The 21,989-nt window shown below is 40.6% G+C and overlaps 1 protein-coding gene across 3 annotated transcripts in view; it reads left to right on the forward strand.

The window, feature by feature from the left end:
• Positions 1-21,989, forward strand: part of LOC146363086 (RNA-binding motif, single-stranded-interacting protein 3-like) — a 294,258-nt gene that overhangs the window by 61,104 nt on the left and 211,165 nt on the right. For all 3 annotated transcript variants that reach the window (XM_084919066.1, XM_084919068.1, XM_084919067.1), the window contains exon 3: positions 8,969-9,205. In XM_084919066.1, the coding sequence (XP_084775192.1) occupies positions 8,969-9,205 (237 nt within the window). The remainder of the gene's footprint in view (positions 1-8,968; positions 9,206-21,989) is intronic.

The following is a 21,989-nucleotide window of genomic DNA, read 5'->3' on the forward strand; positions in this document are numbered from 1 at the left end:
TTCTTTTTGTTTCTTTTTTCACTTTTTCTTTTCTCTTTTTAATTTAATTTAATTTATATAGCACCAAATCACAACAGTAGTCAGCTCAAGGCACCTTATTGCAGGATAAAGACCCTAAAATAACCTTTGTCTCCATTTCTTCCTTTCTCTTTCTTTTTTCTATATATATGTTTCTCTCTGTCTTTCTCCCTCAGTAAGTCTTTCTTTCTGAGAGACTTAATCCCTGACAGAAATGGAAGACTTTACGTCACCTCAAAGCCATGCTCGTCACCTCTCATCTTACGCCTCCCCCCCTCCTCTTCCCATCTTCTCACTTTGGCCTGCTGGGACAGTGTCAGTGACAGAAGCACAGCCAAGCCTAAGTGCTGCGCTGTCTCACCATGAGCAAAGCTGTGCAGACATGAGTACTACCACCACACATTCTGTTGTCCTTTTATGTAACTTACATGTAGGAATGTACAATAGAGATTACAGCAAGAGCTGGTAACAAATCTGTCTTTTTTATCTGTCTTGACATTTTTGTGAAATGAGCCATGTTTATACATCAATGCATTTCAGAAATGTACCTCACACTTTGTTGGCTCATCTGGTATTTACTTTGGTAAAATTAAAGAATGGACAAAAGCACAATAAGGCTTTTTGCTCATCCATTTGTCAATACTAAGATGTTGCTATTTATTTACTGAAAATGTCAAAAGTAAAGTAGATAAGAGTCTTATATCCGCTTTATTACCCAAAGCAATATGTAGCTTTATATATCTTTTGCAGCTAACAGAACTTTTCAATAAGAAGACTGTGTAACGAGAAGAATAGCTTTGACAGTTTCAGTAACCATAAATCAGCTGGTAAAACAAATCCAAGTGCTTGTTATAGATTTAGTGTCAATTATATTCGTCAGCCCCTCGCCCCAGATTACTTTGACCATACAGACCTGTGCTCACTTAGTGATCATGTGTGGCTATTTCTGCTTTGTGTAGGTGTTGTTTTAATGGCGCACAGCACTATACAGAGCTGGGAATTTAGTGTGCTGGACTCACAGGCTTCAGGCAATCAGGGGCATCCATCATCCCCACAGTTTATAGTGTGACAGAAGGAGAGAGAGAGAGAGAGTTGACCACGTAGAGAGAGTTAGAAATACACACAGAGGAAAAAAAGAGAGAGGGAGAGAGACAAAAGGAGACATTGACAGAGCGACATAAACAGACAAAGTGACGGAACCAGAGAAGTGGGTGTATAAAAATCATACATAAAAAGAGGGGTAAAATGTCAGTGTAAAAGCGTTTGTCTGGAGGTGTGATTCACTCAGACACAGCTCGGCTTCCCCAGTGGGTAAACAGCTGTAATCATAGTTCAGCAGCAGACATTAACAGCCTGTCTCTATACTGCTGTTAACGTGTTGAAGTACTGTGCATTCATCCTGGATTCCTGTAATTCAGAACTCAAGTGCAGCGCCTGCTGTCACAGACATAATAGTATCAGAAACAGGTGAAGCTACAGTCAGGAGTTTAAAAAAATAAATAAATAAAAAATAAATAAATAAATATATATATATATATTTTTTTTTAAATCTGATTTAATATCATCGTTATGACTCCACAGAGTAGAGTGACATACCTGTGAGATCAAATCATGCATATGAGACTGTTAAATCACCACGAGAAGTTACGTTTTTGCCTTTGATAATGATGACTTGCAAAAAATAGGAGTGCAGGTTTTGCATGGCTTCAGCCTGATCCCAATAATGAGACCACCCTTAGTCCAAATTGATTTTAAAGTAAGGACTGCAGTGCACCCAAACTCCACCAAGTTTCAAGTAGATCCCATGTCATCATTTGAAAACAAAAAACAGACATACTTATTTACTTAAACAGATTTATGGCGATATGCATGGATACGTGGGTATTGCAGCATTGAGAATTTCCTTAAATGTTGTTATGCCTGTTGTTTATTTATTTTTTATGCTCTCAGTAACTCCTGTAACGGTTTAACCCCAAAGAATAATAGGAAAAGAGAGCACAGCAGACAAATACTAATAAATTTGTCACTGGTAGCAGCCCTTGGGAAAAGCATTTCCCTAATCTGACACCCCAGGGGAGAATTTTGGTAGGTGTTAATAAATCACTTTTGTGATGTGTAAATAATTGTTGGCTTTATACACAAAGAAAAAAATTAGGGAGAGATCATTATTTCAAAAATGTAACTTGCGTTGATAATGCAAAAAGAAATGGTTTCCCATGGTACGATATGTTTTGTTGACCCCATCCATCTATCCTTCTACCCCACACATACTTTGTTGTCCTATGCAATATATAATAAACTCTTTGTACCCTTTTGTTGATTTAACACACATGTATATCATTTTTGGAGCACTTGGTGAAACGGCTAATGCTAAAGATTTTTTCTGGGAGTTCACCACATAATCAGTCCTGATGGTGAGTCTTCTTGGATTCACTAAAATGTAAGAGAAACTGGTTTAGATGTAACCCCGGTTATGATTACAATTATTTGAAGATGAATGAGGTTACTTACAAGTTCGTGAAAATCTCCACATAGATTGCTACTCTGCTTCAGTCTACAACAGCATGAAACAGAAAAATTGCTGAAAAAGAGCAGCAAACGCCTTCATTGATTATTGATTGAAAATCTGAATCAAACTGACGAATTGGCTAATGTGATGAACTGTCGAATCCATCCTTCCCTAGCCCTGTATTAGGTTTTCTACCCTCCCTGAAGTACCCCTGTGTAAATGTTTATCTAGCCTCTCCGTGGAGGAGGTGAACACTTCTTGTAGCTGGTCCCAGAATAGTGGGAGTTCAAGGGAAGGCAGCAGGAAAAGGAGTACTGTGTCCTTTGGGTATCAGTTTTCATGGTGAAGGTTTTATCAAAATCAGAATTCTTCAGTTTAGGCTAACAGTAATGTAACTTGGCATGATCAACTCCCATTTCTTTCTATTTGCTTCCCATAGGAGGTCAAGATGCAAATTTAGGGCTCTACATCCGCTTCACAGCGGCAGCTGCCTTTAAGTTCATCAGAGCAAAAACATGTGAGAGGCCAAGGAAAATATTTGGTGAGACGGGGAACAGACACAGAATGTTGTGAGGTTTGCTTTGAGCTACAAGCGCAGAAAGGTCATATTATTGTTCATCAAAGATTCTTTGGTAAATAAAGACTCATTCAATAAATATCTTTGCTTCTGGCATCTATCCTCTTTTTTTGTTGTTTTTTTTTTTTGTCTGTCTCTGTGACCCCCTTTGCACCTCTATTCCCTTCTTTCAGCCAAAGCAAAAGACTATATTTGGTATGAAAACAGGTTAGGAGTCCACTTTGAGCTTGAATACACAAACCTGGTGTCAAACCACCCAATAGCTTGAAATAATATTGCAGCAGGAAGTGTACACTGTGAATCCAGTTCATCTCCTGAGATTAGAGCAAAGTCTCTTAACAGGTAGGGTCACAGCAGTTTGTTTGGGGACTCCAGTCAATAAAGATTTTGCAGCCGCGGTGAGGTCAGTGCAGAAATTTTCACAGTATACACCACACTCCAAAGGTTGTAATGCTTGTATAAGTGGCTGTCAGCCATCACAAGTATAATGTCACACTCTGACCCTGTTGCCTTGGTTACCACCTACCGCGTGGCCCTCCAGACTTTCATCAGAAGTGTTTTCTTAAAGCGTTGATAGAATAAGCGGAAAGAGAGAGAGAGAAGCAGAGACAGAGTTTTGTTCTTGCCGGTCCTTTTTTGCCCCAGTTCAAGTGATTGTGGAGGCCACAGGGGTAACTTCTCACTTGCTTTTCAACTGAGAGCAGCCTGAAACCTGTCAGACGTGTCCCACGTGCCAAAATCTACACATGCCCTGCCACCGCGTTGCCTTGGTTACGATTGAACTCGGTCCGCGAGTACTGGAGAAAGAATGATAGCGAGTGAACAGGGCTTCCATTTGTGATCTTACTGGGCGCAACTACGGGTGACCCAGAGAGCCTGTCGTATCTCTGTCTCCTGCATTTTACCAGGAGTGACACTCAAAACCTGCATGTTTGGCAGCAGGAAGCTGACTTGCGTTAAGGGATGAGGACTGGCAAAGGAGATGGACTTGTACAGAAGAGGCCATTTCACGCAACACAGCTTCCAGGAAGTCAGTCATCAGAGATGCCAAAGGAAAGCTGCATCTCTTTCATAGCTGGCCAAACAGAGCAAGCATGCGTGGAGGACCCTCTTGAAAACAATGTCCCCTAACTGATGCCATCTGGGGTGACTTACATTGTCACAGAGCCTCTCATTCTTAATTCATTTTCCAATTTCAAAAAATGCTTTGGCACTTGGATGTGTAGCCGTTTGTCATGTTTTGGAGATGTAATTTTTGCTCGTTTAATCCCTTTTTAAGCACATAGCAGTTTTGTGCCAGTGGTCATTCGTCATTCTGCGTGGGCCTCATGTAAAATGGCAATATGGAGGTGACATGAGAAAAACACGGCAATACTCCAGGCTTTTTCGAAAACAAGCACAGAGCCAAGATAAAGCACAGATAAAGCACAACAGGAAACCAGCACATTTGAAACTGTGTTGTGGGAAATCCACATTTCTGCCTGCATTACCGAGCATTAGCAATGGGGCATAATGCCCTCTGGATGAACAGATAATCACAGCGCAGTGTTATTTAATGTGTACAGTAAGCAGAGTAGGCAATGAGACAATATTATTTCTCAAAATTTGGTATTACACCTTGAGCTAAAGGTTATGATCAAATTTAAGGAAACTCGTAAGGGGGAAAAAAAGCAGTGTTTTGCCTCAGGGTCTTAGATTCATCTTATAAGAAAGTCTGTACACACCATATTTTTGTAAAACTTTCTTTATTACAAAAGCCATGTGATGTCTTGGTAATAGGACACTGATTACTTCCACAACAACTTCCCCTTTATTTTTTCTTCTGTTGTGACATAGATTTGGAAATATTTCCAGTATACAAGGAGTCGCTCTGTATGACCATCCTTAGAGTGGACGTTTCATAATAGTCGTAGGTCACAGAGTGTTCACAGAGGGTTGATTCCAGAGGAAACAATGTCTGTCTTTCTTCTTTTTAGTTCACGAGTTATAAAATAGGCTAAAATAAAATGCTGTGGCAAGCTTCCTTCTCCAATACTTAGAGTGGCCATTACAACCAAAACCAGGTTAGATTTATGTATTTCTTATACTGGAGTACATTTTTCAATTTAAGTATACACTCTGTGCATTTTATTTTCATTAGAGCTAGCAACATTTTTCTAAACGATACTGCAGCCTTTGTGTTGCGTCAGGTTTGTGTTCTAAGATGACAGAAGTGGCTCCCGGTACGGTCTTCTGCTAAGAAGAGATGCTCTTCTGCATACCTCAGTTGTAACGAGTGTGTTATTTTTGCCTTCTTATCAGCTCAAAGCAGTCTGTCCATTCTTCTCTAACCTCTAGCATCACGAGGCATTTTCATTTAGAGAACTGACGCTTGGACACTGGATGTTTTCTCTTATTTGGTTCGTTCTCTGTAAACCCTGCAGATGGTTGTGTGGAAAAATCCCAGTAGATCAGCATTTTCTGAAATAGTCAGATCAGCCTGTCTTGCACGAATAACCACGGCACATTCAAATTCACTTAAATCACCTTTCTTCTTAATTCCGATGCTCATTTTGAATTTCGCCAGGTTGTCTTGACCAGTGTTCACATGTCTAAATACACTTGAATGCTGCCATGTGATAGGCTAACCGTGTTAATGAGCTGTTGAAAATAATTAAGTGGCTGGTGAGGATAATTTATTTAATGACAACTGAGCTGAGAAAGTAAAAATAGAAAATTAAAATGAAATTAATAAGAAAAGCTACTCTTTTTGTGCCAACTGAGTTAAATAGCGGTTTTCCCATAACACCTAACAGTATTGCACATTAAATAAAGACAGACAAGAGAGAGAAGAGTTCTGTAATTCAAAAAGGTCTGTCCCCTGATGCATCTAACCATGCCCATATCACCAGGAAGAGAGAAGAGAATGGGGAAAATCACTTAACCAGAGAAACATGGACTCAGGAGAGGTGCTGCGCTCTGGTTCTTCTCTACGTTTTAATGGATCCGCAACACTCACTCACTTGTTCACGGCTGAAAGAAAAGCATTATTTTGCATTACTTGAATTTTCAGTAATAAATGGTGCTGATTATTCCCTGGCTTGCTGAAGTAGTTAGTTTTTCTTTTCACTTAAACCATGTCAGTATCTTGCATCAAAAAATAATGCACATCCCTCTATTTGTAGCATGTATTAATGTATTATGATTTAAAGCCTACATGCTGGATGAGACATTAATATGTTGATGTTCTGTGGGGCAGCACCAAGTTACCTCCATTAATACAGATTTTCTTTCACTCAGTTTAGGTCATTTCAGATGACCTTTTCACAAAGTATGACAAAACAGCATAAAATGTCCCAAGAAAAGCAAACATAGTTAACATTTTAATATTCTCTTCATTTGATCTTTTTCTGAACTTTCTGTAATATCACATTATACAAACAATATGTGTGTGGGGATGAGCTTTTATTGTAAAAAAGTAATATGTTTTGCCCTGTGGACCTTCATAGCTATTAGGTATTTTGCCGAAAGACTGGGTTGAATCATATGCAGCAGCTCCAACATTTTTTACTCCCTAAAACCACCCGTGTTCACATTTAGGTTAAAACTGTTCAATCACATGATAAGAATATGAATGAGAGCTAGCATTCATAAATAACTGATAAAAATCAATTAATCATATATTTTGTTTTGATGATCCAGCATTGATTACGCAAGTCCTGAGATAGATTTTTACATGACCCTTGTGGAAAGAGACTTATTAAAAGTTGCACACAAAGGCTGACAAGTGTAAATGTATTATAGATGATAGCTGGCTGGAGTAGCTGCCTGCCAGTCTTGACTCTCATGTGAGTAGTCTCTGTGTGGATCCACTGCAGGTTCCTGCATTATCCTTACTCAGGATGGTTAGATTTACAGTGAAACCATTACAATCGAGTTTCAAAGAAATGCATAAGCGAGCACAAAGAAATGTGTAAGCCAGCAGACAGTATATACACATCTGTTTGCCAAATATGTAAAAGCCTCCTCCTTAAAAGTGGAAAAGTACCTGTAACCAGATACTTTTATAAAATGCTGAAATATGGGCAGACTGTAGCTCTCTGACAAGCCGCTGAAAATCTGTGACATGAATCTCAGTCTGGGGACCGATGCTGTATTCTAGTCAAGAATGTCAGGACCCTTGGATCTCGGGCTCGTGTAAAACACAGTCCTGCCCTATCATATAAAGAGTGAATCATCCAAATCGCCTTTAAATGTATTAAACATGTTTAAAATTCGTTGAAAAAGAGTCTGTAACAGAACATCTCTGCATAGATGCTTTAGTCCTAAATGCCTCCTCATTGCCTGAATGATCCTCATTCAATAGACCAGCGGAGGTTGTTGCACGACTTGGGGCAGCACTTAAACGCCACGAACTGGCGAATACTTGTGTTAAAGTAGCGTCTATGGCCACGCAGCTTAATGGACCATACTGGGGGCCGTCCTTCCCCTCTGGCTTTTACAGTAGCAGTATAACATTGTGTTAATGTCTCTATAGCACCCAATAACTTCCATCAGCGAGATCCAGCTCGAAATGCTTATTTGTTGTTGGTACACTATATCCTGCCCACACACAGTTTCAAATTCTGACCCTGTGACTAAGCCTTTTATTTAAGCCCTGAGAGAAAAGAACATCTCGGTGCGTTTCATATGTTTGTTAAAAGGGGGAGGATGCTTTATTTATTTTTTGGTTTTTGTTTTCCAGCTGTAGTTTCCATTTTTACATGGGTTGAAACCTGGTGATTCAAAATTGTGCTTCGCATATTTCAGTTTTTTCCCAGCGCTTACGGTTTTATGACACCATTGGGCCTCATTTTCCACCATGTAGTGCTGTATAAATGCATCTATTCTGCTTTGAGGGGGGGAACAGATTCCTCCTGTTTTTTATTAACATGAACCCTAAACCTGTCATTGTATGTATTGTATGAATTAGGCTGAACTTTGGCTTACATTTTCCCCCTCCAGTTCTTTAGTGATGAAGAATACGGAACTGGAAAGCTTTCTAAGCACAGCTGCCATCACTCTGCTCCAGTAACCCCTGTGTGGGGTGGCCTCTGACCTCAGTGAAAATCCAACAGGGGCTAAAGGGGACTATTAATGTTCACTAGTGATGTACAGCTGTGCTTCATTCAAGGTGGTTTGCTCTGCACACAATTTGCACATGCAAATTAAATTCGTGGCAGATGGTCTTAAGATTGCATCATATTTTATATGTTTTACGTGAGGGAGTGAACTCTGAATTAGAAGAGTTTGCAGATACCTGCAGTATTTGCCTAGGTCTTGTTAAAATGCCATGGATCGGCATGTGTGCTCTCTGTGCCCTGTGTGTTCTGTATTTCTTCTGTGCTCCACTGGCCATGACAGCCGAGGTAACCCATCTCAGAGCTGCATAAGCCAGACTGTCAGCAGATTCAGCCCTGTGTTTCCTGGACCCTGTTGATACCCAATACTTAATGGCATACTGGAAAGCTTTGTTGCGAGCCTGTAATCCAAGCATCTTATCAAACCAATCAGCGCTTTTCCAGCAAGAACACATCTCGACCGTGACAGTAGGAAGTTTCACAACATCTGGTGTTGGGTGGGGGCAAGAGGGAGTTGCATGAAAAGAAAGTGAGAGAACAATCTTGATGTTTTGGCATGAAGTCTTTAGATCGACACCACATCCTGCTTTTCTTTTGATACAAGTCAGTGAGCGAGCAGTTGGGCAGTCACTGCTCGCCGGCATTTTTGATTGTGATGTTTTGGATGCCAATGTTCATCATTGCACTCGCTTAGAGTTTCTTTTTTCTCTCTCACTCTCTATCCAAAACTAACTTCTTTTCTTTCTCCCTGTTGTTTCTATCCAGCCGTCCTTCCAGCCCAGTGCAGCAGTGAGAGGTTTCCACGGGAGTAAGTCAGCAGCCATGGGTCCAAGTCTTGGCTCCAATTGGACCACTGGTAGCAGTGGTGGTCAAGGGGCCTGGAGCGGGCCTTCTTTCACCCGTGCAAGTCTGCAGCATTATATATCTCACCAACAACAACATGCGCAACACCACCCTCAGTCCACGCACACTAGCTACGCTTACTGCCCAGCGCATACGGCTGTGAGTACAGTAAATTTCCTCTGTGTCTGCACCTCTCTGTCATTTCTAGCTGCTGTGTTGCAATAATTTCTTTGAATATCAAGAATGCTCTTCTTGTCTCTCTCTCGCTTTGGAGTCGATTGGTTGCAGTTACCATCAGGGAAGCTCTTACGCACACAGCAAATTCTTTCTCCATCTCCTCCTCCCACTCCTTTCTTTGTCTTCCGCTTTAATCTTTGCCTTCTTTTTCTCAAACCCAAGTATATCACTTCCTCTCCAACCCTCCTCCCCTTCCTGCTCTATCTCTTACTTTGACCCTCTCTCTCTTTCTCACTTCTCTGCAACTTAATTTGTTTTTCTTTCATCCATCCTCTGCATCGGCAGTGCAATGAGAGACTAATTGAGGTAGAGACACTTCTGGATGGCTTCCCTTGTCATTATCCTTGGAATTAATTGCTGTTCTGCAATCTGTCTGATTTGACTTTATTTGTGCTATCTGCCTTTCTAATGTAACGTTTGGGGTGTGACTGGAACTAAGGCACAAGCCAAATTGAGGAATTTTATTATCGTCATGTTGCTGTCACAGTCACAGAGCTGGAAACAAAGATTTGGCAGCTTTCCCCCCCCCCCCCCCCCCCTCTCTGTATTTCTTCCAGTAATAAATGTATTTTACAAGGCTTCACACCAAATCTTTCTCTCATTTTCTCTTTTTTCCATTACAACACTCTGGTATTCTCTCATCTTACATACGCACCACGCGAATTCCCTGCTGCCTACTTGCCTGCATGTTGAGACTCCCCTGAAGCACCTCCGTGTAAAGAAATTGGATTGGATTTAGATATGATAATCATCACTGTACATCAGCTGCCGGTTCCAGCATTCCTTTTATGTTATTTCTTACACACTAAAGGACACATTCATACTTTTTAGAAAGGTGGAAAACGGTTGTTCTTTAAGAGCCCTAGCTGTTCTTTGTGTGTGTACGCTTCATTTCAATACAGAAGTCCTTCTTTTGCTTGCAGTACAAAATTGTCGCCATCACTAACAAACACCATCTCTGCCGCTGTTGTCAATTAGACCACTTCTGCTACCTGAGGCAAATAAGAGCTCTGTTTTTGGTTCCAGCATTTGCACAATACTGTTGAAGAACAACAGAGAACATTCCACAACAGACATACATGCTGATTCTGTTATTGTAGATGCGGCGCCGCTCGATCAGTTGTCATAAGTTTTTGGGAGCATTACGGTCCTTTCTTGTCCTGCTGCCACATCCCACCAGAGATATCAGGCACAGTCATCAACATCCGCACACACAGGACCCATGAGTGTCTTAGTTCTTTTTATGCAACAAACAATTTAAAAAAGAGCTATCATAAAGCCACTTTTGTCCTCCTCTGACTGAGCCTGGTCATTGTTTTCCTCAGTGGAAAATAGTGCTGATCTTCATGAAGCGTTTCAAAGCTCAATATCCACCCAGGCAACAGCCATCTGTAGGATTAGTGTCCGTATTCCCTTAAAGGGAGGAAGTTATTATCAGCACACTCCATTCTCTGCTGTGTGTAGCCCTATATGTTCTGCATTCACATACAGTGCATGTATATTAGTGATAATTCACTTTGTGGGAGTGAGGAGACTGAAATCTGGGTTTTGCATACAGTAGGTCACCAGAAAGTGTAACATTTTGGCATTGGTAGTGAAATTAACTTTAGATTGGACAGGATTTAAAAACAATAGAAATATTATGTTTTTTGGTTTTATTGGGGTTTTTTTTCATTTGGGTGGCTGTTTATCACTTTGTAGACTGAAGAAAAAAGTGTCAATCAATTTCTAATGGGTTGAATTTTTTTTAATTGCATTATTGTTTAAAACCCCAAATTTTCAAATTTCCGAAAATGCATAGTAATGGCACACATGATTTTACTATTGTTAAAAAACTGAGAAGATGTGAAAAAAATAGATTCACAACAGACCATTTCTTTTTCTTTTTTTCTTTTATTCTTCTTCTTCTCCACTCTATTGCTCTGTATGTGTTTTTGTACGATGTTGCTAAGCCATACTTCTCACACTCCACGTCTAACCTGTCTTGGTTGCTGATCACCACAGGATCATCAAACTCCTGCCCTTATCTTGGCCCTCTGCGATCAAACCATCGCAGGCTTAGCTGGCTTTAACTGCCCTGTTTTCATGGGACAGTGGGGATACTTGTTTGCTTTTTGGCAGTTTTCATTTTCTCCCTGCAGAAGGTAATTTCTCCCCTACTATCATGCTTTGGCCTCAACACTTGGCCCCAAGGAAGATTTACAGTGACTAGAGATGGCTAATCCAGACACTTACAGTAAACCAAAGAATGGTTCCAGCTTATGAGTCTGCTTTGTGTTTTAAGCTTCTCATAGACAACACATACTATATTTATATGGAATTGAAATCCAGTATATCTCGAAGGCACTGAAACCGATACCCCCTCTGTTTTTTAAAGTACGTTTCCCCTGTAAATCCGTCAATTCTTTATTGCCCCTCTAAATGCTGTTGTAATTTCAGGCGTATTAGATGCAAAGAATGCCCGACAGAAAGGAAAGAAAACAGAACTGATAGCTTAGCGTGTGTCTGTCCTCCCGGCTGAGAGAGGTGAGTAAATAAAGGGGGGGAAACAAAAAGGCAAGTTAGGATCCAGCAGAGATCAAGAAGCTTTGCCTCCAGTGGGTTTGTAATTACAATGGAAGGAGATACATTTCCACTTTTAATATGGTGAAGACCCCTCAGGGAACCACGGGCTGACAAAACACAGTAAAGAAAGTCACGTAGACGTCAGAAGATGTGACTAAAAAGAGAGTCAAATAGATGGATTCTCCTATTTCCAGCAACTGTGCAATACTAACGCATACAAAGTTCTTTCATAAACTGCAGATTGGCCGTGTGTGTGTCAGTGCGTGTAAAGATTGCTGTGTAGATTATGTCCTCTGCTATTGTATTGTTTGACATTCTCACACTACACATAAGGAGTTACAGGGAAATTACTGAGATGGTTAGTGGTTCAAAGCAGACTTTAATAATAAACTTGGACACCGAAACACTTGATTTTGATTATACAGGGTGGGCCATTTATATGGATACACCGTAATAACATGGGAATGGTTGGTGATATTAAAGTCCTGTTTGTGGCACATTAGTATATGTGAGGAGGCAAACTCCTCAAGATGGGTAGTGACCATGGTGGCCATTTAGAAGTCGGCCATCTTGGATACAACTTTTGTTTTTTCAATAGGAAGAGGGCCATGTGACACATCAAACTTATTGGTAATGTCACAAGAAAAACAATGGTGTGCTTGGTTTCAACGTAACTTTATTCTTTCATGAGTTATTTACAAGTTTCTCTTTGTTCACAGCCATTGACATGTCGAAGAGGTTAACACGTGAGGAGCGGATCGAAATTGTGTTGATATCTGGTGAGCGCAGTAACCGGGTCATTGCAGCAGATTTCAATGCAAGACACCCTACGAGACCACCCATCTCCCATGCTACAGTTAGCAAACTGCTTGCTAAGTTTCGTGAAACTGGTTCAGTGTTGGATTTGCCAAAATGTGGACGCAAGAAAACTGTCACTAATGAAGAAACATCGGTGGCTGTCCTAGCTTCATTCAGCAAGCACCCACAGCGTAGCACTCGCCGCATGTCACTGGAGAGTGGCATTAGTCGAAGATCCCTTCGGCGGATATTAGCTACTCACAAATGGCACCCTTACAAACTCCAGCTACTGCAGCATCTCAACGAGGATGACCCAGATCGGCGCACAGAATTTGCAGAATGGGCAAAACAAAAATTGGAACAGGACCCTCAGTTCACGCAGAAGATTTTGTTCAGTGATGAGGTAAACTTTTATGTGAATGGTGAAGTTAACAAACAAAACCACCACTATTGGTCTGACACTAACCCACATTGGATGGATCCCTCCAAGACTGTTGGAACAACAAAAGTGATGGTTTGGTGTGGTATATGGGGTACAACGATAGTGGGTCCATTCTTCATCAATGGAAACCTCAAGGCCACTGGATATTTGAAATTGCTACATGATGATGTGTTTCCCTCTTTATGCACTGAAGCTGGCACGTTCCCTGAGTTTTTCCAGCAAGATGGTGCACCACCACATTATGGGCGCCAGGTCCGAGCATTCCTAGATGAACAGTTTCCTGGAAAGTGGATTGGTTGTCGTGGGCCAGTTAAATGGCCCCCAAGGTCTCCCGATCTGACCCCCTTAGACTTTTATCTTTGGGGTCATCTGAAGGCAATTGTCTATGGTGTGAAGATACGAGATGTGCAACACCTGAAACTACGGATACTGGATGCCTGTGCTGGCATTTCTCCTGCGGTGTTGCTATCAGTGTGTGAAGAGTGGGAGAAGAGGGTTGCATTGACAATCCAACACAATGGGCAGCACATTGAACACATTTTATGAGTGGTGAGAAACTTGTAAATAACTCATGAAAGAATAAAGTTACGTTGAAACCAAGCACACCATTGTTTTTCTTGTGACATTACCAATAAGTTTGATGTGTCACATGGCCCTCTTCCTATTGAAAAAACAAAAGTTGTATCCAAGATGGCCGACTTCTAAATGGCCACCATGGTCACCACCCATCTTGAGGAGTTTGCCCCCTCACATATGCTAATGTGCCACAAACAGGACTTTAATATCACCAACCATTCCCATGTTATTACGGTGTATCCATATAAATGGCCCACCCTGTACATTGGAAAGAAAATGACAAACATTTCCTGTTTCAGGCACTCTCATGGGCAGGGTTTAGTTTCAGCCATTAGAGAAGGCTCTCTATGATAGTGTTGGTCAGCCTGTCCAATATTTTGGTTCCGGTTGAAATATTTCAACAACTACTGGACTGCTTGCAAACAAACACTTAAAACTCTACAATGAAACATAGTGTTAGGCTCCTAAATTTGTTTTGTTTTTTTCTTCCATTACTGTATGAGACTCAAAGGACTTGAGGTTCTTAATGTTTTATAAAATGTATTGGCAGTGCTGACAGTCATTTCAATCAAGCCTAGAAACCTGTAGATGGAAAATTGAGATTTAAACAGTAGGAATATGGTTTGAATCTTGTTTACAGGGTTTTAAGAAGCTTTGAAAGAAACGTGTGTGAGTGAATTAATGTGTTCATAACATTGTTTTGCTAATTACTGTTGAATAACGATGTTATTTCCCAACCCCGATCTACTAGCTGTTCCAGCTGAAAACACCTAATCCTTATTTTGATCAGGTTTACTACAAAGGTGATCAGGCATATCTGCGTGATGATTGGGCAGACTGAATTGGCATCAAAGCTGGGATTGAAGTAAATGCTAAACGGACTGGTTCTTACATAGTGCTTATATAGTGTGCTTGGGCACTCAAAGTGCTTTATACAATTTGCCTCATTCACCCCCATTCTTACAAGCACTTTTTTTGTGCTTCTATGTTTTATGTAAAAACTAATCTAAGTAATGCTTTCTGCCAACCTCAACATCCTTGGATTTTTAAATAGCAAGCAAGCTTTCCTTTTATTTTTTCTGTGTGTGACTAGACAAAACAGAAAAAGAGCATGTGTTTTTAGTCACCTTCTATCCTTACATAAACGCCTTATACTGTGTGACCTGTGAGCTGTTTCATTTCTGATGGTATGCTTCTTCTTTACATCATATTATGATCAAAGAGCCTCACATCAACATTGCTTTGTTGTCCGCTCAGTTTATTCTGTCCAGATATTATTCATGGTTGTGATAGTGTTTCATTATTTTACATGTAAGGCATTCTTGGAATTGTGGTTTTGTATTTGCCGTTTAACTGTTTAATTGTTTACAACTGGGGGGAATTGAGTTACCAACATGGTCTACTTGAGCTGACTGTGTCCATGTAATGTGTTTATAACCAAGTTAAACTGAATTCATGCAGATATGAGTGCATATGTTGGAGGGAATAAAAAAACTGAGGCCCTTTGCTCCTTTGGTGTTGTGACAAGATATATGTGGAAAGACTGGGATGCATTCTGAACTCAAGGGTCAGCCCGCATTGCGTCTATATACTGCTGCAGAGTTCATCTCTCTTCATAACATATAGATAGAGACACCTACACACGTGCTGCAGAGGACAAAACCAGCTTTCCTCCCCACAGCTTGGGAATTGTTTTAAGAACTGTTGGAACACATTTTAAAATGTTATGCCCTGCAGTACTACTGCTCTTATCAGGTATACATAACAAGATGCATTTTTCCCCCTCTAATGAATACATTTGGGTATGTTATCACTCCTTTATCTGAGAACTTGGACATCCCTTTGAAACCTTCAATTTAATCCGCTGTTGTTGCCTCAGTAAACTCTGATTGTTACCTCATTAGATGTGCCGAGCACAAACTGGCAAATGATTCAGTCAATACAAACGGGCTAGCAGGGATTCCCGGCACATATCCAGATTCACAAGGTCTAGAAATTCAGAGAAGAGACAGAAGGAGACACTGCAAGACTGTGATACAGTAGGTGGTAATCAAAAAGGGTGGAATAGACGGAAAGGAAGATAAAAAGGGAACGAGAGGAATCTGCAAAATGTTGCTCCGGTGTGTCTTTTTAACAACCATGACCAGCATTTAACTTTGATCATGAACCCTTGTGTTTGATATCCGATAACATCATCAGTGGAGATTTCAGCAGAATAATGGTTCTCTGCATTTTCACATATAAACCAGGTGCAGGTGTGCTATAAATTCATCCAGCTCACCTTTTCAACTGTCTGTCTTTGTGAGGGCTGAACTCTGGCACAACTCTTTGTGTTGTGATTAGCTTAATTACCCGCAACTCACAAACATCCATTTATACTGGATGACAGATGATACTGTCATTTAGCTGAATGAATGGCCTGATTTCTGGCAGAGGGTGAGGGTGCAACTGCTGGCTCAGGGCCTGCACAAAGGCAACTGAGCTGAGATTAGTTATTTGTGGATCCACAAAGGAAGCACAGTAATCAGACCTCTGGAAGTGAAGTAACGCTGAAAAGAGTGAGTGGGGAGGTGAGGCAGGGATTCAGATCTGCTGTCATGGAGTCCAAGCTTTTTTCCTCATGGCATGTTTTTCAAAGAAATGTTCCTTCCAAGAGAAAAATAGTTAGGACTTCCTAATAGCAGAGGCAACAGATGCCAATGTCTAAGGAAGTGCATTAGCTTTACACTGCGAGCCTCTTTTATCAGCTCGTGAACGAAGCGCATTGCTCATTCCCCAAATACTGCAATGATTCATCTTTGCCATAAGCTAGAATGGGCTTTGTCTCAGTAATTAATTTAGCTCTCGGGACAGCAGTTGGAATGAGTCGTGTCTTCGAGGCCTAATTAAAAGAAGATTGTCAAACATATTCTAGGTCACACAGCTCAGAATCTCCAGCCATTAAAGGGATGTTTTTAGGCACTCCCACCTTGTCCTTGGTGGACCATTTTGCTGGCTGATAGAGCATGGGCTACACAGAGAAAACCAAATGGTTTTATTTGCCATGTTGATTTCTTCAGAAAATTGAGACACTTGATGTTTTGTTTATTATTGGCTGCTTGAGTCAATAACTCAATCCACTTATGGGTTTGTGCCCTGCGTGGCTTCTTCTTTGCCTTCGCCTTTGTCTGCCGTTGGTTTGTTTGTAATTGTTAAGAGAACAGAATTCCTTTCGGTGGAAAATAGACACACAATTAGCTTCCTATACTCAGATAAATGAGAACGTTACTGTGCATGAGTTTCGCGGGTTTAGGATCACTGTCTCTACAATAACAGTCAAACAGTGGCTGGAAACTTTTTTATTGGCACCACATTCATCATAATGTATCAGCTGGAATTGTCATTTTATTGAACCAGTCAGACTGACAGGCATGAAGCGTTATCTTATCTGTCCTCGTAATGAGAATCATTGACTTTAGTTACAGGCGCAGAATATCTCTAAAAGTGTACACACACTCACATATGCGCACACACACAGGTTCTCAACAATTAAGTGCGAGCTGCCGGGCTTAGTGCCTGTGTCCATTGTAAGCACTCTAAACCTGTTAGACTGTGACAGACCATTAAAAGGCTGCCAAGACTTCCTTAATTTGCTTCAACGGTGCACACTGAGTGACTGAGTGCCATGAGTGTGTCTCTCTGTATAAATGTGCATTTACTTCTTATGACACTCCTTAGCTCCAGCCTCCCACGACCGTATCCGCTGCCATCGCACTAACATTTACAAACAGTCGAATTTACAGGATCAACCCTACCAAGTCATCGCAGTATCTCTGCTTCAATTTTTAGTATGGAAATAACGCATAACGGCCAATTTGTGTGTGTTTAGGCAAATCCATTAAACCATAAAACTGCTGTCAACATTGATGTATTTTCATGCTGAATATTTTCTGAAAATTGTTACAAGCAAAACATACACAACAGTAATTATCTTTGCACTTGAGCCATTTCTACTATAAATTGAAGCTGCCGATCCCCAGCGCTTGTCAGTTCACATATTTCCGATATATATAAATGCCTGCTGCATGCATGTAGATGTGTTCACATTTGAAAATGTTAATCATTAGTTTTTTTGTTTTTGGGGCATTGGGATGTGGATTTGTCCTGGTAGACAGTGCCAGTAGAATCTGGTAAAAACTGTCAGGGAAGTGGAAATTAGAAATTACACACCTTACAAATTTCACATCTTTTTTTTCACACATTGAAATCAACAGGATAAGCCCAGGCTCCCACACTTTTTTTTAAATGCTCTGTTTCCCGTCGTTTGTTATTTTTGACTCGTATAAATAGGTTTCCACAGAAGCGTCAAGTACAGTTTTGTCTGTAATGCACAAAAGTTGCTCATTTTAACTAAGGCAGAACAAGAATTTCTCTTTAAATACTTCTGCAGCTGGCTGGATTCTAACCAGATGAGCATGGTCACGATGACAAAGCACTTTGTTTACTAGTGCACCAATCCAATTTAGAGGGAAACCTTTTGCGTTTGACACTTCTGAACGAATGCTTTTTGGGTGGATGTTTCACCTAGAAGGCATTTCCTGTTGTGACCAGAGCTTGGCTTTCTACACCATTAGGAATTAAAGGCTCGGGCCACAGGATCTTGAAAACCCAGACCACAGGAATATCCAGAATCTGACAGCGCTTCCAAGCCTCCGTATGTTTCATTTCCTATTTCACAAGAGCGGGCGGTCCATGTAAATTCCTGGCTGTGGTATACCACCACTCTTCATTTAGCAGCGGTTCATGGTTGATATTAGATGTTGAACACAATGGGGGATGTTAGAAGGTGGATTAGGAAGGGTGCTGGCAGATCTTACAGGGATTTAAATGGGTGCCTTCTCTTGTTCATATCATGTGGACTGTCATATTTACATGCCATTGCTGGCTTAGTGTTGTTTCTTGGCAATTCGTAGCGTCTCATCTGTGAAATCACTGTTCAGAAAATCAGTTTGCACCTGCTGCTTTCTGTTCAGGTGATTAGTCAATGACAGGTCAGAGCAAGGAACTATAAATCACACATCCTGAGCTGTAGCTGTGGCCTTAATTCATCATATTTCACTCTTATCATGCCTTTGTTGCAGCTACACATGCATACTTATATGCACACACACATAACTGACATCCATGCACAGATGGGCTTTCATATATGGCTGCCTGGGGCTGTAGGATTGGCTTTAAAAACACCCATAACATCTGTAAAGTATTATGACTGATTATACTGGTCCTTCAGCGCAATCATGCAATATGGGCATGAGCAATGGTTGAACATGAACCGTATAGGAGGAAAACGAGGCGATAAGGTCTCTGTGATTCGAAGCTGCGAGGCCCTCGGCTACATCCACACCCTTTCATATTAACTTACTTTATTTACATACAGGCATGGGCCTCACTTTAAGTAAGTATGGAATTTGATCATGTGAATAATTAAAAACATGATCCGATATGAACTACACTGAAAGTATGAGCATCGGAAAACACAAGTACACTAAAGTCATGATCACTGAAGCAAATGTAATATGCATTTTCCCTCAATAGGAAGATAGTAAAGATGGTTATATGGCAACACCTTTGTTCAGTTTAGGGTTATTAAGTTTGCTGTAGACCTGGCCACGACTATCATGGTGATGATGTCAAATATCAAATCCAAAAGTGGGCATGTGCATCAAATCGAGCCACACTGAGCCGTGTTTAATTTGTTGCTGTTTTTGAAGCAGGAAGTAAATTTAAGATGCAGTATGATATACACAGACATTTTGCATACATCGTGGTGAAGTGCACCATACCACAAACATCAGATAACAGGAAAACCCATATACCGCACATGCATGTAAGAGGTATGGTGCGCTTTGTCCTCAAGCTAATGTTGTGTGTAAGCTTGAAAGTTTGAGGGCTCTGTGCAGTATCTGTATCTGCAGCAACACTGCTTTCCTGGGAAGATTTCTTTTTTTTAAATACTAAAAATGATCTCTCATGTATTCAGGAGAATTTAATTGAAGCAAGCTAGTCAGTCGTACTGGTGCCTTTATCCTTTGTTTCTGTAGTCAGATGAGACAAAGTTGCAGAGTTTTAAAAGAAACTTAGGCTGTTTGATATCCTCGATATCTTGTCTCCAGACAGATTTTCAGCTCCTCTCTCATTACCACCTCCTGACTATTCCTGCATATTTTTCTATAAAGCCAGTCCTCACTTGTCCACCAGGTGGCTGGAATCATTTCTTCAGTACACCTGTGGATTGTTTGTAAATCAGCCCTTTTGGGAAGTAAGAAGTCATGGGTTCCTTGATTGACATTAACGATGACTCATGATTACGGTGGCCCTGACAGGCCAAACGGACTGCAACTTAAGAAAACACCAGCAATAAGAAAAACGCTGCAAATCACACAAAACACAACGGAAATAGGAAAAAACAGATTTCCAAAAGCACAAGGGAAGTGTTTCTGGGGAGACAATAACCCGACAGACCAGTTGCAGGAACCCAAAACGTGCTAGGTGTGTTTTATCATGATTCATATAATACACTCAAAAAAATGAAATTGGGTGGTTGTTACATGCACAAGATCCAAACTTGTAATTTGAACTAAATAATTCCATGTTTCTATGGTGAACGTAATTAAATTATGTAGCATCTGCATGAAATTCAGCAACTTAATTTGTTCTTGTTGAGATGACATCATACAATCTAGTAAGAGTGGTTAGTTGCCTGGATCCAGCCACTCTTACTGGATTGTATCATGTCATCTCAACAAGAACAAATTAAGTTGCTGAATTTCATGCAGATGCTACATGATTTAATTACGTTCATCCAATGAATTATTTTTTTGAGTGTACTGATGATGTATTTTTAGGCTAATAGTTAGGCTAACACACTTACCTCTCATCTTTTCTTTCCTCACAAAGCCGATAGATCCTCCACTTCTTTTAAGTGTCTCCCAGCGCAATTCTTAGCATATTTTGGTTCCTGCAACTGGTCCGTCGGGTTATTGTCTCCCCAGAAACACGTCCCTTGTGCTTTTGGAAATCTGTTTTTTCTTCCTATTTCTGTTTTTCCTATTTCCATTGTGTTTTGTGTGCTTTTGCAGCGTTTTTCTTATTGCTGGTGTTTTAAGTTGCAGTCCCTTTGGCCTCTCAGGGCCACCATACACGTTCCTGCAATGAAATAATTAATTATAACTGTAATTACTGTAATTAAGATATCCACCAAAAAAATCAAAATATAGTCAGATTTTGTTTGCATTGATAACAAACTACATTAACTTACTCTTTCACTAGAACCCCCTGCAGCCGTAGGCCATGACGACTGTCATGCACAGTATATAGGGGTTGCTGTAGAGCAGGTCATCCACTACTTGGTCTGTTGGTGTTTCAGTAACTGGCTGCTCCAGTCTGCATGCCAAACTATACTAAACCCAAGGTTTCTCTCTGGTGTGTTCATTAGCATTAATGTTAGCGAGAAAGCACTTAGCCATAGAAAAAAAGGGTTTGTATGAATGTGTGTGAATGGGTGAATGGGGTGTGGTATAAAACTGATAACCAGTCCTTTTACCATATAGCTTTCTGACTGATGTAGGTAATGTGATAACCACTGCAGGATTTCAAGTTTACTATGTGGCTATATTCCCTTAGCCTCGTCTCTTAAATGATACATCACATGAATCTATTCAACAGAAAATAAAACATGAAAAGATAAAATGGCTGAATCCATGATTCAGTGGTTGTGTGAGGTTTTGCCACTGAGCTAAGCTGCTGGAGCATTTTGATTTATTTAAGGGGAGCATTGTTTTTGAATGTTCCTCTGAGTGTTGTTTTGGCAGCAAAATTGCACTGCTCGAACAAGTCTTGTTGGAAGACAAAGCTTGACGGTTCACTTCCTAGTTGGCTCTGTTAAGGCACATACAACGACAAATGCATAAAAGCCACATGCGATTGCACACCTTGTCACCGTTGTAAACTAGTGGAGTCAAAAAGCAGTATGAAAAGTTATTAGTTAAGTTCACCTATTCTCAAAATGTGTTTTAATAGCATTACTGTATCACATTCTTCAAATACTCTCAAACAGTAAAGGATTCTTGTATGAACAATAGAAAGATAGAACCCTCCATTCATTCTCTCCCAATAGCTTTGGATGTGTGAAAAGGTGGGAGGCTTGTTGGAGCTGCTTTGCTCCATTTAGTTAGTGCACTTTGATGACTTCAGTACTTGTAATTATAGAGGCGCCACCAAGGAAGCAATCTCAAAGTGCATTGCCCTGAAAGTCTTACACTCGCTGTTATCAAATGTTACCCAGTG

Source organism: Perissodus microlepis, chromosome 22, assembly GCF_051167445.1.
Source record: "Perissodus microlepis isolate ML-2025 ecotype Zambia chromosome 22, ASM5116744v1, whole genome shotgun sequence".
Classification (NCBI taxonomy): domain Eukaryota; kingdom Metazoa; phylum Chordata; class Actinopteri; order Cichliformes; family Cichlidae; genus Perissodus; species Perissodus microlepis.